General features: G+C 31.4%; 1 protein-coding gene across 2 annotated transcripts in view; it reads left to right on the top strand.

Annotated features, from left to right (window-relative positions):
* Window positions 1-835: 835 nt before the first annotated feature.
* Window positions 836-19,079, top strand: part of LOC139518722 (RNA polymerase II elongation factor ELL-like) — a 48,088-nt gene continuing 29,844 nt past the window's right edge. Inside the window, exons 1-2 of one of the 2 annotated variants that reach the window (XM_071310218.1) lie at window positions 836-989; window positions 17,423-17,470. In XM_071310218.1, coding sequence (XP_071166319.1) covers window positions 858-989; window positions 17,423-17,470 — 180 coding nt within the window. In that variant the 5' untranslated portion in view covers window positions 836-857. The remainder of the gene's footprint in view (window positions 990-17,422; window positions 17,471-19,079) is intronic. The other variant, XM_071310219.1, reaches the window with a different exon arrangement.

Below are 19,079 nucleotides of genomic sequence, written 5' to 3'. Positions count from 1 at the left end.
TCATCAATTCAATTGTTGCTGCAAAGACATAGATCTACACTGCTTCGAAAGGATTTGAATCAGTAAAATGAAATCGAAATTTTGAAATAAGATTGTTTATAGTTATTGTGATCTATTATCCATGAGGATGTTTTTTCTGTTGCTTTCAGTTTTTTTAAAGAGAATTATATGATTCTAGTATACTTGCATGATTGCTGAAGATTCTTATATATCTATGATATTGGACTAGTTGACCCGTTGCCGATTTAACATCCTAATTGGAAGTCCTATGGAAATAAAATGAAAGCGTTTGGATATATGTTTTTTTCTTCCTAATTTGCTTGTCATTTATTCCCGATATCGTTTTTTCTAATTTTAATATTCAGTCTTTTCTTCTTTTTTTAGCCTTTGAAACTGTCGTATGTATATATTTTAAAAATTGAAAACTGGACATTCGAAAGTATCTTATAATCATCGTTTACTTCTTAGTGAATTAATAGATCTTTTGGTGTTTTTTTGTGATTTTTTTTTCACCTCAATAGTTGGTAGTTTCATTATTATATATTTTTTTTTTATTTATAGTTATATTTTTCCGGTTTGCACCCTTTCCGTCTGCTGTTTTTATCCAATCGTTCTTGACATGGGGGAAATGTCAAAATGTATTTAAATACAAGTGGTTAGATTTACGATTTTTAACATTGAAAATAGTACAATAATACTCATATGTGGTTTGTATATCAAAAAGTACTACATTATCAAATCACTTTTCGTTTTATAATCCATATTATATGTAACTGACAATCAACAATCAACCGGAAACACTTTCAAATTTTACTTTGAAATTTTCCCTAACAGTAACTTTTGTGATCAGACCCAACATGGCCGCGCTAGTGGAAGGCCAGAAATACGGGCTCTCTTCAAATTTTTCTCCTCACGACCAAAAAACGGTCGTTCAAGTTAGATTAACAGACTCAGCACTAAAAGCAATAGAGGAATATTTAAAATTGAAGGTAAAATTTACACGTTTTACTGAAAAATATCACACAATACTCTGTACAAATATGGTGTTGGCAATGGAAAATTGCAAACTCAACAGTTTTTAGTTCGAATATATTTTGCGTTTATTTATTGTTCCTGTTTTTACTGAAGGATTTAATATTTTAGGTGTGACGTTTACTATTTGTACAAACTATTTTCATTCATGGTGTCCCATGGTTTATTGTAATGAACTGTTTTTCCCCGAACCATATGTGGACCTGTGGAACTTCGCAAAACCAAAAAAGTCAGTACCACAAATATTCGTGCTTCATTGGTCTTTTCTGAAGAGATTAATTAATGTCAGTATAATTCACAATGTCGAGTTATCTTTCGGGAGTTCTTTCAAATTTGTGATTGTATGTACATGATTCTACTTCATAAATGTTCTAACCTACTTTTACAGAGAAACATATGTTCCCAGATTTTTGTGAAGGGTCAGATTACAAGTTAATGACATTCATATTTGAAATATGATAATGATTTTCATGATAAATTCAGCACTAATGTCTTTTTTTTCATTAAATGTGTTTAACCTGATAGTTTAAAAAAAATTAAGTCACAACCCTTATTTGAATTACTAATTTCATAAGCTGAAGCACATTTTCATGGTTATGGAAGTCCTGTCTTGTAAAAACAAAAGATTAGACCATTCTTCTATGTAGATGTGACTGTTGAAATCAAATACTTCTGTCTGTCATGACTGTTCATTTTCACAGTCTTGGCAGATTTACAAACGAGTCCTTATTTTGACAAAAGCACTTTTCCAAATTGGCTAGTTTAATATTGAGGGCTGTTACCAAACAAAATTGAAGTCCAGTTATGTACATGTAGACAAAACACGTGTTTGGCGTATTAAATTATAAGCCTGGTACATTTGATAACTATTTTCATTTTGAAAGCTGTTGAGCTGTCAGTTACAACTTTGAAAAAAATGATGTACATTTAGTTTAGCAGAGTTCAAGAAAACTTTCTTGCACATAGTAAATGTAGTAAAACCCTTGCTTTAAAAAAAAATATTTAGTTAATGTACTTAGTGATTGAAATTTGTTTCTTCTCTAATAACAGACTTGGCTGTGTCCCATGGTGCTGGGTTAGGGCTTTGTCCTAGATGGTGGGTTAAACATATATACAGTGTATATATATATCAGACGTACTTATGAATATAATTATTTTCTGTGACTGTATCTTACATTAATTTGTAGGATCCTTTACTATAGATAATTTAGCTGATCTGTAACAATAACATCTTCATGCCTTATATATCATGTACTGTAGTACGCCACTAGATTAAAACTGACGTGGAAAGGTAACATATGGCCACCGAAAGCTCTTTTTTTGAGAGCCCAGGTGGTCGTGTGGTCTAGCGGGACGGCTGCAGTGCAGGCGATTTGGTGTCACGATATCACAGTAGCATGGGTTCGAATCCCGGCGAGGGAAGAACCAAAAATTTGCGAAAGCAAATTTACAGATCTAACATTGTTGGGTTGATGTTTAGACGAGTTGTATATACATTATGTACACAGCCATGTATCACCATCATTGATGGCGATCCGATGGATACATCTGTTGTAGGGTTGTCACTGACTCAGACGTACTTGTGAATATAATTATTTTCTGTGACTGTATCTTACATTAATTTGTAGGATCCTTTACTATAGATAATTTAGCTGATCTGTAACAATAACATCTTCATGCCTTATATATCATGTACTGTAGTATGCCGCTAGATTAAAACTGACGTAGAAAGGTAACATATGGCCACCGAAAGCTCTTTTTTTGAGAGCCCAGGTGGTCGTGTGGTCTAGCGGGATGGCTGCAGTGCAGGCGATTTGGTGTCACGATATCACAGTAGCATGGGTTCGAATCCCGGCGAGGGAAGAACCAAAAATTTGCGAAAGCAAATTTACAGATCTAACATTGTTGGGTTGATGTTTAGACGAGTTATATATATATATATATATATATATGTTTGTGACACATCTCCTTTTCGGGATTGTTCATGGATAGTACTGTACAATGCACCTTTGCAGCTTTCAAGGGGGGATTTCCAATAACAGAGATATAAACCCAATATGATTATCATAAATACATATGTACACTAAGCTCAATAGTTCTGACATATTCGTTAATTGATAGAGCCCTACTTTATAAACTGTACTAAGTCAACATTTAAAAAAAACAAATTGGATATTATCCTACAGCAGCAAAGTACAATGTATCTTAACATTCTAAAATGTTTTCCGTCTTCACAAGAATCACAACATACAACCTTACCCATAAATATTTTGCTACAGTTGAAATCAGCAACAAAAATTAAGGAGTGGTTTAAGTTTTTTTTTTGTCAAAGATATATATATTAACTTTATGAGGCTGCATCAACACTTACATGTAGGTTCAGTATGTACATAAATGATATACACTACTTTTAAACACTGACAATATAAAGTCTTCCCTTTAAGTTTTTTAGACTTCCAATAGTTAGTCAAACCTATGTAGAATTGCCAGTGATATGGCCATATTTTGAAATTTCTAAATTAAGTGTTTACAAAATTTGGAATTGTTTGAAGTACAATGTACATACATGTACTTGTTAAAAACAGATTTTCAGTGTCTTGTCAAGATGCTTATAAAAAAGCCCAACATACAGCATTAGTGTAAAAATGTACTGCAATTGAGTATTATTACAGAACAGTCCAAATGATACACTAAAATATTTTTTTATTTTTGAGTATAAATATCTACCTGAAATGAAAAGTTATTCAGCACAATTCTTTCTATTATTTAGGATATTTTGATGCTGAAACATCAAGTTTAGCATGATGATAATCAAGTTTTATTTTAAAGCAAACATTATGGTTTACATGTATGTGCTACTAACTTTCTCAGCTAAAGGCTTTAGGGCCTTAAAATATCTGAAATTCCTGATTGTTGTAGTTGGGCCTATAAAATTCATGTGTTTCAGCTAACTTGATCAACTCTAATTTGTAGTGCCTATCCTGAAGATTTTTGTCAGTCAATTTTGAACAAGCACTTTCAAAATCTGACTGTTTCCTATGTTGAAAGTTGACCCAGTAAAAACATTTTGAAAACAAGAATGTGTCCTCAGTACACGAATGCCCCACTCGCACTATCATTTTCTATGTTCAGTGGACCGGTGAATTGGGGTAAAATCTCTAATTTGGCATTAAAATTAGAAAGATCATATCATAGGGAACATGTGTACCAAGTTTGAAGTCAATTGGACTTCAACTTCATCAAGAACTTTAACCTGAAGCGGGACAGACGAACGAACGGACGGACGAACGGACGCACAGACCAGAAAACATAATGCCCCTCTACTATCGTAGGTGGGGCATAATAAAATAAAATTATTCTACATATTCAAACATGTACATGTACCTACCAAAAATTCACATGTCTGAAACACAAGTTACAATGTACAATGTAACATATAAAAAAGAATGTGGAATGATGGTCAAGGAGACAATTCTCCACAAGAGACCAAAATGACACAGCAATTATTGCGAACCCAATTGAACCTTTCCATAGATTCACCTGATAGTTACCTGTCCATTTAAAATTTTGGCAGTTCTATTGTCCCATCTAATAAATACAACAGGTATTGTTCTCTGTATAGTTTATTCACTCAGACCTTTAAATTTCTTCTAAGAGAAATCTATCACTCATTGATTAATCTACCTGAGTAAAAAATTAACTGCTAAATTAGATGGAAAGAACATGTTTACTATTTATAAAAAACTGTATATGAGTTTGAATGTATTATATTTTCAATCTGTTGAATGTAAACACTGATTCAAACATTAATAAAAGTTGATTTCTGACAAAAAAATCAACATTATTCCTATTTCGAAAAAAAAATTGATAAAAAAAACCTAAAAATGTTGATGTTTATATATTAAGGCCTTCTAAAAAGTATTCTATAACTAAACAAAAACTAAAAGATGCAAATTTTCATACGAACAACACTTTTTTTTTTAAAAACAAACTTTTTATGATTAAATTATTATTTATTTTGGACAAATTAAAAAAAATATTTAATTTATTTTAATAAACATCAAATCACAGGCATTTTTGTTTATGTGAAACATGTAATTTCCATCAATTTAGCAGATAAACTTTTTACTCTGGTAGATTAATCAATGAGTGATAGATTTCTCTTAGAAGAAATTTAAAGGTCTGAGTGAATAAACTATACAGAGAACAATACCTGTTGTATTTGTTCAATGGGACAATAGAACTGCCAAAATTTTAAATGGACAGGTAGTTATCAGGTGAATCTATGGAAATGTTCAATTGGGTTTGCAATAACACCTTTATGTCACTGTATGCTGCATTCAACAATGAAGATTGTTTTGCCAGTTTGGGCATCTTTCTTAGAGAAACATTTAGGTAGGCGTTGTAAATAAAAATCTCTCTCAGTTAATACCAATTGCATGCAAACTTATAATGACAGTTTACCACAATCACGTCATGAAATATCTTACAATTTACAGTTCTGAAAAAATTCAAGATTCATACTCAGCTATATGGTCAGCATCTCTCCAAAGAGCTTTAAAAACAATAATAAGAAAAAAAAATACAAATAAAATTACCAGCTTTAATGAAATGTTTTCCAGACTTCACTCCATGATACCTTTTCAGTAATTTAGCCTTTCAAAAAGCCTAAACCCAGTTTCATGCTAATCATTTGAATCCACAACCCCAAAGCTCAATTTAACAAATTTTTAGTTGGATTATATTCCCTTGTAGAGAAGAATTTCATAAGACGGACAGCAATTTTACAAGCTGTGGCTGTAGGACTTGTGGTTAAGCGTGAAAACTGGTTTTAAACCATATTAATTCCCAGTGGATATATTTATTCAGCTAATATTCAAAGAATTAAACCGGAAGTAGTGAAACTTGGGTGTCTGAGTGCTTCAACTATTTGATATACATGTATAAGGCCGTACATTGATCTATAATGCCAGGCTTACTTTTATAAATTGTTATTTGGATGGAGAGTTGTCTCATTGGCACTCACACCACATCTTCCTGTATCTATCTATGTACTCATATCTGTAAATTGTTTAATTTCACTATTGTTTCAGATAAGGCTGATGGTTTGGTACCAATGACCCATTAACATGTTTGCACCTGTCCTAAGTCAGGAATCTGATGTTCAGTAGTTTTCGTTTGTGGATGTGGTTCAGAAGTGTTTCTCATTTCTCATTTTTCATTTTTTATATAGATTAGACCCTTTGCTTTTCCTGAATGGTTTTACACTAGTAATGATTTTGGGCCCTTTATAGATTGTGGTAAGATGTGGGCCAAGGCTCTGTTGAAGGCAGTACTTTGATCTATAATGGTTTACTTTTATAAATTGGGACTTTGATGGAAAGTTGTCTCATTGGCCCTCTTACTTCATCTTCTTATACCTATTTGAAACTCTCCAGAATTTTGTTTACTTAAATTGTATTTTGTTGAAGAGTTAAAACTTTTTTTCTAATTTGACTAGACTTAGGTTTTCACATCTTCATAACACTGAGCATTGGACCATTAATTCTCATTATAACTAGATTGACATTGTAAATAAGAAAATTGAAATGATTATTGTAAGCAACAAATCTTAATCTACCTTAGTACAGAGAGTACTAATAAATTAGACCAAATGTCATTAAACCAAAATAGAGATATGTTTTGAATTAGTTGAAGTTAAAGTAGTTATTAACTGTAAATGAGAAATGTCTACATGTAGGAAACTCATTATAAAGTAATCTGATGAAAACAACATTCCACAACTGGAAGAGGAAATTACGTTTTAACTAAAATTTTAACTGTGTCATAATAGTACACATAAATTGGCCATGTTCCATTGTCAATAGTCTTGTACAGTGATGTGTACTTCAACATAACAATATGGACAACTCATAGGAATTAAACCTCACATATATATATAGGATAGGTCATTACAGTTACTGCACTACATGTGCATTATCATGTGTCTAATGATTGTACTTGTACAGGTTAAAAAGTATTGCATAAAATACTGCACAAGTAAATGCAAGGCAATTATGAATATTGTCATGAAATACTACACCAGTAGTTGACATTTTGAGGAATAATTGACAGATTTGTTTCTATCCAGGTCAATACACTGACAAGTATGTTTACTGTACTTGAGGGTATTTGTAAATAACATTGGACTGCACCAAAGTGCACCTGATGGAGTATTTGAGTGACATGTATAATGTCATATGTGTGCTAACTTTATCACAGTTGATTCAGTAATTAACAAAAGACTAAATATAATTATATCCTATTTCATATTGCTATCAATTATCTCATGTTATAGATTTAAGGATAGGTTATAAAGTGTTGATAATAATTCGCTCGTTGATTTTGCATAAATTAGTATGTGCATATAACTAGGAAAAGATCAGGTGATGTAATAATTAAGTACATTATTTGTAATTGGGCCTTGTTATTGTTTTTTTACTCAAGATCCCATATGGCATATATCATATATATATTAATCTAATTACAAATAAAAAAATACTCTGTTAAAAGTCATTAATCTTATTGTAAAAAGAAGTACCCTCATATGTATAACTGGAACAGTCATTAAATTTCCTTTAAGATATTTGAATTAAACTTAAAACAGTATTTATAAAAATAAAAAAACCAATTTAATTTAATGCCAATTAATATTTACTGATTAATTTATTATGCCAGACAAGTGGGAACTTTGCTGTGGTCACCACAGAATGATAAATAGACCACAAACATGATTACATTTAAATTTAAAGAGTACAGGACCTTAGGTTTGAGATTTTATTTATTCCAAGCAATGATTAAAATTAAAGTGATCTATCAACTGGATGAAAGCATTAACTTGTTAAGTCAGTAGAAAACAGTAGATAAACGTAAACTTCCAGTTCATTTAAACCTTTGTTGATAATGAAATGAGAAGGTGTATACATATAGGTAATAAGTATGTAATGTTACATAAGGTACCAGATAACCTTACACCCTAATCAATAATTAGTGACCTTTGATCTGACTACAAATGACTGACAACACAGTTGGAGTTCTAGAAGTACTCACCCTTAAAATTCTAGTACCTATGTGGTCTATATTTTATTGGAAAGAAGTTGTACAATTTAATTTTACTTTATAATCTAGTAAATATCTTTTTGATGTTTACTTTTGTCTGGCTTACATACCCAATTTGTTGTGTGTGTACTGCTATCTCTTAAAAGCAGAATTGTTTAATAGGTCAGACAAATGGAAAGAGATTACAAATTTATTGTTCCACTAGCTTCTTCTGAAGCTTTAATGACAGTGCCTATTCCTAGGTTAAGATAGAAAAGAATGCCCTGTTCAAATCTGTACACATATATATAACTTGACAACAGGAAAGTTCACTAGCAATTGCATAAGTATAAAATGTTTATTTATAGTCAGAAAAACAAAACAAACAAGTTTGATGGAAAATTAACATACTAGTATGACCTGTACTGATAATATCAGGTATGAAGTTTGATTCATTCTTAGTGCAATGAAGTTATTGTACCTACTGAGTATTATCATTTTACATCAGGACTTATACAATATATAAATATGTATTACAAAGGTTATATAAATCTAATGCATTCATTGATTTTTTTTGGTCACAATTATTTTCCATTTTGTCAGATACTAGTACTACACTGACAGGTCTGTTACTCAAACTATTTTGGTCTCGATTTTAGTAGAAGGAACATAAATTGTCATGGAATGTGATTAAGGTATAAGGGCTATAAATAATCTCTTCTTTAATGTCTATAGCTACTATTGGCTGGGTTAATGTTTTATAATTGATATACATGTATGTACCTACAATTGTATAAGGGGCGGATCCAGCCATTTTAAAAAGGGGAGGTTCCCAACCCTGAGTAAAGGGGGGTTTTAACTAAATGCTTCCATTCAAATGCATTGATCGTCAAAAAAAAAAGGGGGGTTCCAACCCTGGAACCCCCCTGGATCCGCCAATGCGTATAAGGTTTGGATTGGTTGGAGCACTCAAATTAAGTTTATTGAAAGTACTTTACATACTTTGTCTCATTATTGTAGATTATAGTGCTAAAGTTATATAGTTAGATCCATGTATAATACTGTTAGTCTCAGAACTTGCACATGCAGACTGTTGGTTAGTAGCAAAATAAGGAACTTGGATGGATGTACTGTAAGAAAGGAAAAATCTTCTTCAGTATAGAAGAAAAGTTCCTTTGAACTATAATTATAGTTATCAAGAAACCAGATGACAAGATTGTTCAATAGATTGTCAAATCAAATCCTTGGTCAAATCAAATATTTCAAAACACTTAGATTTTGGGTTTAAATAGTATATATTTTAAAAGTTGTAATTTAACAATATTATATGATTTGTTACAAGTGTCAGATTGACCTAAGAGGCCTATATGTACATGTAACAGCTGATCTTAACTTCCTGTAATACATTTAGGCCTGTGTATAAAGGTGTAAATATTAATTTATGGGCCATCAGGATGTCACACCTCAGGCACTTTGACATTGGATAATTCTTATTAATTGTCAAGTTCTGTGTAATAGCGTTATGTGTAATTGAGATTAGGTCTATTCCACATGTCATTGGAAACTAACTTCTTAGTTGAGTTTTCATATATCTAGTCTAGTTTTCATTTTCCAACAAAATTCTTGATGTTACTAGTACTCTTGATTTTATGAGTATAATGATCTTATATTTGTAGTAGTTTATTACTTTGCCCAGACTTTTATTGGTTTTACTGAACTTTAATGCAGTGTATAATCTGAAATCATTTTTGCCCTATGTTGTATATTTCTTATAAAATACATACTCAGTTATTTAATACTCAGACTTTTATTCTAATTACCACAAAAGTAAACAGTAGCTACATATATATATATATATATATCTGTATTTGACTTTGATTGAGGACTATTAAACCTATAATCGATTTCCATTGATAAATCTGTAGGTTTCAATTTAAATTGATTGAAATACAAATGCTGTACATGTATATTACCACCAGCAGCTTGTTTTATGAATGTTTTACAATTATGTCAAATATTGCCCCAATTAATATAACATTATAAATTTAATTTAAATACTAAAAGCTATGTAAATCTAGTAACAATAAACACATATTTTTAAATTATCAATTCTAGACGTAATATGACTGGTCAAACTTCTGGGTCCAAGCCCATGGTAAAATGCACAAATGTATTGTTCAAGTATGCCAGCCTATTGATAATGTCAATCTGTTTTGGCTGAGCCGATTTACTTTAAAGTTTTTAGAATATATTTATAAAGATCAAAATAAGTATGATCAAATAAAAAAGATGGTTTCTTTCTTTAAACTGAAAAATATATATATATATTTAAAACATTTTGCTAACAACCTGTTGACAACTACATTATTGACATGTGGAACACAAGGAGTTTATTAAGAGCAGACGACAACTACATTATTGACATGTGGAACACAGGGAGTTTATTAAGAGCAGACGACAGCTACATTATTGACATGTGGAACACAGGGAGTTTATTAAGAGCAGACGACAGCTACATTATTGACATGTGGAACACAGGGAGTTTATTAAGAGCAGACGACAACTACATTATTGACATGTGGAACACAGGGAGTTTATTAAGAGCAGACGACAACTACATTATTGACATGTGGAACACAGGGAGTTTATTAAGAGCAGACGACAACTACATTATTGACATGTGGAACACAGGGAGTTTATTAAGAGCAGACGACAACTACATTATTGACATGTGGAACACAGGGAGTTTATTAAGAGCAGACGACAACTACATTATTGACATGTGGAACACAGGGAGTTTATTAAGAGCAGACGACAACTACATTATTGACATGTGGAACACAGGGAGTTTATTAAGAGCAGACGACAACTACATTATTGACATGTGGAACACAGGGAGTTTATTGAGAGCAGACGACAACTACATTATTGACATGTGGAACACAGGGAGTTTATTGAGAGCAGACGACAGCTACATTATTGACATGTGGAACACAGGGAGTTTATTGAGAGCAGACGACAGCTACATTATTGACATGTGGAACACAGGGAGTTTATTGAGAGCAGACGACAACTACATTATTGACATGTGGAACACAGGGAGTTTATTGAGAGCAGACGACAACTACATTATTGACATGTGGAACACAGGGAGTTTATTGAGAGCAGACGACAGCTACATTATTGACATGTGGAACACAGGGAGTTTATTGAGAGCAGACGACAGCTACATTATTGACATGTGGAACACAGGGAGTTTATTGAGAGCAGACGACAGCTACATTATTGACATGTGGAACACAGGGAGTTTATTGAGAGCAGACGACAGCTACATTATTGACATGTGGAACACAGGGAGTTTATTGAGAGCAGACGACAGCTACATTATTGACATGTGGAACACAGGGAGTTTATTGAGAGCAGACGACAGCTACATTATTGACATGTGGAACACAGGGAGTTTATTGAGAGCAGACGACAGCTACATTATTGACATGTGGAACACAGGGAGTTTATTGAGAGCAGACGACAGCTACATTATTGACATGTGGAACACAGGGAGTTTATTAAGAGCAGACGACAGCTACATTATTGACATGTGGAACACAGGGAGTTTATTAAGAGCAGACGACAGCTACATTATTGACATGTGGAACACAGGGAGTTTATTAAGAGCAGACGACAGCTACATTATTGACATGTGGAACACAGGGAGTTTATTAAGAGCAGACGACAACTACATTATTGACATGTGGAACACAGGGAGTTTATTAAGAGCAGACGACAACTACATTGTTGACATGTGGAACACAAGGAGTTTATTAAGAGCAGACACATAATAATGAGTTTTCACAGCTTTGTTTTGGTTGTATAATCATTTTTAATTTGTTTCAAATGACAGATACAAATCTAGATGTAAAAAAAAGGGGGACGTTCTTCTGAGAATTCAGATTTATATGTCTATGTTTTGACTATAAGGTTCATCTTTTTTTTTCATTTATAAGACAGGGGCATCACATATATATGCATGTGCCAATTATGGTAATAAGTATAAATATATGGTCCACCAATGCCTGCATTATTTTGTCTTTCTCATAAACATATGTGATGCCATTTTGAATATTCTTGATGCATGTCATTAGGTAAAACATGCCCTTTTACAAAGAAATAGGGCAGTATGTTAAACAATTTTTTTTTAACCTTAATAACATACATTGTAGCTGTCAGTAATTTACTGAACCTTCATAACATACATTGTAGCTGTCAGTAATTTACTGAACCTTCATAACATACATTGTAGCTGTCAGTAATTTACTGAACCTTCATAACATACATTGTAGCTGTCAGTAATTTACTGAAATACATTGTAACTTCATCATAACATACATTGTAGCTGTCAGCAACATAACATACATTGTAGCTGTCAGTAATTTACTGAAATACATTGTAACTTCATCATAACATACATTTTAGCTGTCAGTAACAACACATACATTGTAGCTGTCAGTAAATTAACATACATTGTAGCTGTCAGTAATTTACTGAACCTTCATAACATACATTGTAGCTGTCAGTAACATAACATACATTGTAGATGTCAGTAATTTACTGAAATAACTTCATTCTGAATTACCCTTGATTCTGTGTAATCTGGATGATAAGTAGAAAAAACAAACTTTGAAAAAATGGAAAAAGTGAGACAAGGTATGAATTTAAGGGGTTAACTTTTACTTGAGTGCTTCCTCCTTCCCTTACAACTGACTGTCCTGGAATAACACAATAGTGCTTCCTCCTCCCCTTACAACTGACTGTCCTGATATAACACAATAGTTCTAAAAGTTAAACACCAATCAATTAAACCAAATGTACATAGAAAATTCATATTTACAAATTTGGTTAGGCACAGATATGTTTAGCACATACTTTTAGTACCTGTGATTGAAGTGGGAAGTGGGGCCCACAGATAAGAGGGCAGGTTGCATTGGCAGATCCGGGGGGGGGGGGGGGGGGGGGGGGGGGGTTCCAGGGGTTGAAACCCCTTTTTTTTGGCTGATCAATGCATTCAAATGGGTACATATAGTTGGAACCCCCTTTGTCCTGGATTGGGAACCCCCCTTTTTAAAATGGCTGGATCCACCCCTGGGGTGTTGCACCACTATATTTAGAGATAGCTGCATTGAAGATGTGGAACATTTGTTAAGTAAGATTCATACAGTAATTCATTTCTATATAAGGCTTAAGTTACATATTTAAAAAAGTACATTATTTTTGGTTATCCCATTAATCTGGTCATTGCCCCAACAGTAAAAGATATTTGTATTGATTACTTATTTATAGTCCAGTCAAACTAAGATTTAACCTCAAACTAATTGCAACAGAAAATGTTTTAGTTATAAACTATAGCATTATGCCCTTTATATACACAGAAAAAAGTCCCATAAAATCTAACTTGAGGAAAACTCAAAATCAGCATTTTTAATTTCCTATGGAGATTAACATTGGAAGGGGAGATAACTCTCGCAAAAATGAGTCTTTTTTGGTCAGTTTTTGGTTGTTTTTCTTGAAATTTATGAATAGTATGATACTTTGATGGGGTTATAAGTTTGTATTTGACTAAATTATATAATCTCCTGCTCATGAAATGTACAAAATCGAAGTGTTATGGGTAGTTTTATTTTTTTCATGCATTTTCATTAAAGAAGTTCCAAATTTGAAGCTTTGTAATCATTTTAAAAAAATAATGTGAAAATGTGATATTGTTTATATCTGTATATTATATTTTTTCAGCAACTTACTTATCTAAATAAACTTTAAACTACAAAAAGAAGAATACATGCTTAATTATTTTTATAAAATTTGAGATTCTTTACCTTGACATGTTGAAAAATTCAATAAATGGTCAACTAATGAATTACGAAATCTAGATTATAGCTTGACAAAATATATGAAAACACCTTTAGAGCTGTTTCTTATACTCTAAAGGCCGCTAAAATATCAAGAATCAATACATTCTGATGAATAGTAGCGGTATAGTTATAATTGTGTATCAATTTTTATTGATATTTCTGTCTTTTTTGCAAGAGTTATCTCCCTTTTCAATGCAAATCTCCATAGGAATTTTAAATGGTGATTTTTTTAGTCTTCCTCAAGTTAGATTTTATGGGACTTTTTTCTGTGTATATTTGGGGTATAATGCTAAAGATTAAAACTTAAAAACCTTCTGTTGCAATTACTTTCGGGTTAGAGTCAAATTTATGCTAGATTGACTGGACTATTAATGATATGCATGTATACACTGTATGTAAACAAACATATGAACTTTTTTTTATTTTTGTTCATAAATTTATTTTAGTTAAAAGGTCATATAATGAGGCATGATGATAAACAATGTATCAGATAGAATAAATAGTAACTTGAAGACCAACAAAACACAATTTGTCAAATAAGCTATTTAGATTGACGTCACTAGCCCATATGTTTACATGTTATTGTATTGTTAAATTTTAAACAAATATTCTATATCCTGCTATAATAACGTAGGCTTGATTTGTTTGTATTATATAATTATAATCTTAACAGTATCCTTTTTATAAGTGTATGCTGTCTGTCGTCTGTGTTTTTTTATAGTTTTTATAAGACTTAACGGTAGGCCTGATTTGTTAGTATTATATAATTATAATCTTAATAGTATCCTTTTTATAAGTGTATGCTGTCTGTCTGTCTGTTATTTTTATAGTTTTTATAAGACTTAAGAGTATATTTATACAGTCTATGTCTAGTGTTTATCTAAGTATTCTTTCATTGTCTGTCAGTCTTTGTTATTGTGTTTTTATTAAGTGTATGTTTGCTCTAGTGAGTTATTCTAAGAGTATTTAGTCTGTTTTTTGGAGTTTAAAAAAAGAAAGTATACAACATGGTTTAGGGTGATTAAGATTTAACTCTGATGTGTAACACTTCACACTCTAGTATATTAATATTTCATAGTTAAACTTATTTTTCTTGCATAAGTTACATGTAGGAATGCTCATAGTTAAACTTTTCTTGCATAAGTTACATGTAGGAATGCTCATAGTTAAACTTTTCTTGCATAAGTTACATGTAGGAATGCTCATAGTTAAACTTACTTTTCTTGCATTTATAAGTTACATGTAGGAATGCTCATAGTTAAACTTACTTTTCTTGCATAAGTTACATGTAGGAATGCTCATAGTTAAACTTACTTTTCTTGCATAAGTAACATGTAGGAATGCTCATAGTTAAACTTTTCTTGCATAAGTTACATGTAGGAATGCTCATAGTTAAACTTTTCTTGCATAAGTTACATGTAGGAATGCTCATAGTTAAACTTTTCTTGCATAAGTTACATGTAGGAATGCTCATAGTTAAACTTACTTTTCTTGCATAAGTTACATGTAGGAATGCTCATAGTTAAACTTTTCTTGCATAAGTTACATGTAGGAATGCTCATAGTTAATTTTTTCTTGCATAAGTTACATGTAGGAATGCTCATAGTTAAACTTTTCTTGCATAAGTTACATGTAGGAATGCCCATAGTTAAACTTTTCTTGCATAAGTTACATGTAGGAATGCTCATAGTTAAACTTTTCTTGCATACGTTACATGTAGGAATGCTCATAGTTAAACTTTTCCTTCCTTTAAATGTGAAACTAATCAGTTGCTTGCTTGGCTGCCATGATTGTCTACTGTTTGAAAATGTCATATGCTGCTTAACCCCTTATGCTGATGTTCATGACCTATAAACCACTAGATCACTGACACTGCTGATTTTGAAACCTGTGAATTTACAGTTTTATGAAGAAGTGAAGAATATGTATAAAGTGATTTATGGACTGATCTCATTTCAACCTAAGTTTCCATAACAATCAATCAATTTAAACGGAAATGCAAGACTTTGATATTTGTGTGAAAATTTACAATGGAAGATCGTCAGAGGCACAAAAATAAATACATGGCCAGAGTAAAAGACGTAATGAATGTTCATGACGTGAGGTAAAGGTGACATGGGGTCATACAAATAATAAGAAGATAAGACGATCATACATGACCTCTATATATTCATGATGTAGTCAGTTTAGGAAACATATTTATAGTTCAAGACTGCAAAAAGAGAATAGTCATGACTCCAGGACATGAGGAATTTTTTTCCATTTCTCATTTAATAATAAACTTGCTTAAGTATGTACATCATCATGATCATATTACATGCTGTGTGATACATTGATTGTTTCCAGTGAAAAAAAATGAGGCTTTTTACAAAACTTAAAAACTGAAACACTTTTTTAATAATAATTGCATGAAATCATATAACTTTTCAGTTATCTAAAGCGTTATTTATGATAACTACAACTCTTACTGGTACTGGTTATTAAATGTGTTGACATAAGAGATGGCCATGTAATAATGGAGGGTGAATGACATCACCTATCTGTTTACAAACATGACCTGTATAAAATAAACAACATGTATAGGATGTAAACAATTACAATTATAGTAAATTACAACATAAAACAGGGGAAAATAATTGGCTCAAACTTGGGCTGTTCAATGTACTCAAGTTAGTTAGTAAGGGTTTAATTTGAATTCTTAAGACTTGCCAGTTTCTCTTAAATTTATATTTTTATACAAACAAAAATCAATGAATCAACGATCAAGTTATTAAACCTACATTTATTAATATTTTTTGAGAACAAGTATAATTGTTAGTACATATAAGCAAATGATATGTGATGACTACGATAGTCTGAATATGTATATAAAGTATTAACTTACTATTTGAGTCAGTGATTCCAATGAAAGAATTAAACGTATGATTACCTGACTAAATAGGGAAAGAAATGAAACAAAAGTTTTTTATTCCGATAAAATTACTGTGAACTTTTTGCTGACTGAAACAAAAAATATGTCTGGAAAGGTGTTTAGCTTTGTGATTGTGATAAATTCTTAGCATTATTAAACAGTTTGATTCCTTAATCAATGAAGAACATGGAAAGGTTTAGTTATTTATCTTTACAAAGGTATTACATTTCATGCCTGACTTAAACTTTAGTCTGGAATCATACAAATATACATGTCTCAAAATCATAAGTCTTTGTGTTTGGCAAACTGTTGTCGGTTTTAGTCAATCAGGAACTCCTTTGTATAAAACACATGACTAAGGTGTATTTATCAGGCTGTTAGTATATAAATGATCATAAATCCTTTCCATCACAAATGGTGGCATATAGAATGTGGTTTTCAGTATTCTGAAGATTAATTTAATTGAATGTTTATTCTTTTTCTATTTGTATTTCAGAATGCTAGTAACTCTAAGCCCAGTATACAATTTCAAGGCAGTCAGGGGGTGAGTATATTATTTGATTGGAACATTTCAAAGCTCTTTTCCAAATTCAAATTGACATTTATTTATATATATATTAAAAATAATATAATAATTTACATAAATTTTCATAGTTAAATGCAGAAGTATTTTAACTTAAAACTTTTCTTGCTTACAGCCTTCAACAATGAGCAAAACCCACATCCCATAGTAAGCTATAAACGGCCCAGAAATGACAAATGTAAAACGATTCAAACAAAAACTCCTGGCCTGATTAATGTAGGTAACAATAACAATAAAGGAACTATAAATGATATATACAGCAACAAACGACAGTTAAAATGATTGATTGATTGTATAAGGAAGTGCATGTATGATTTGGAGAGTAACCTGAAACTAATTCTCTGGCTTATACTTGTGCTTAATTTGCTTCTTTAATAACTAATAAAGGTATCACATGTATCAGAAAATCAGTGGCATGCAACAATGTAACTTGTTGTTAGGATTTTTGTAAGGGAGTAAAACAGGTCACTTTGACCTACATTTTACTTTTATTTACTAAGTTTGACACAATTAAATTTTCTCTGTCCTAAGTTTAGATAACACTGACCTTAATTTTATGCTTCATTGATTAGTTGCATTCAATATTTATTTATCCCATTGCTTTCCAGATGGATCTTTATTTATCATTTTGTTTCAATTATTTTGGAGAGGTTATCATGGAAAATTTTATCTTTTTAAAAAAAATGCTGAACAGTATGATAATTAAAACATATATACTGATAAGAAAATTAAGTTGACCTATTTTACTATTAACATGGAAAATTTCATTAAAATCCGACTAGAATGAGTACAAGAGACGTTTCAATGCCAAAACAAGATCATTACTGAATAAGTTTAGCATGAAACTTCTACTGTGAATATATTATAAACGACTTTATTGAACCATAGTCATTATACTGTAGAAACCCATCACTACATGTACATGTATACATCTCTTGCAACTGTAGGATCATAAACATGTGGTTTTAAAAATATATGTAGCTGTTTTCTAGCTTTTGACTCTAGTGTAGTGCAAGACTTATAAAAACTTCAAGATATTACACACAAGATCCAGAGATAAAAGTTTTACTGTACAAGTAAATGTTTACGTCATAAGATAATGACATAAAGTGAAATGAACATCTTTGAACTTCAGATTTTACTGTGTCATGTTATACTTAGTTTCGCTTCTACATATATGCATACATAACTAATATTATAGGTCATATCAAAATTTAATTTCGCTTTAAAAAATGTGTTTGAACATACATGTAGAATTTTTAGATAATCTCTATTTTTGTTGTTGTGAGATATGAAAGTTGTGACATGGTGTAACATATACATCCATCATTGATTGTTCAGATTAAAGGTTGTTTATATACTGTGTAATTACATTGAAAGTGATTTTGTCAGTTCCTTATGATATGATCTTCCTAGTTTTAACCCTGATTTCACAGTCCTCTGAACATAGAAAATGATAGTACTGTACAGTGGGGTATTCATGTACTAGGACACATTCTGATATTAAGTTAATCCAAATCAATTTCAGGACATTCAGGAAATGAAAGCAAAATAAACTGAATTCCAATCA

The sequence above is a fragment of the Mytilus edulis genome, chromosome 4 (assembly GCF_963676685.1).
Source record: "Mytilus edulis chromosome 4, xbMytEdul2.2, whole genome shotgun sequence".
NCBI classification, from domain to species: Eukaryota; Metazoa; Mollusca; class Bivalvia; order Mytilida; family Mytilidae; genus Mytilus; species Mytilus edulis.
The sequence above is the reverse complement of the archived record's forward strand: the minus strand, read 5'-3'. Positions and strand labels throughout refer to the sequence as shown.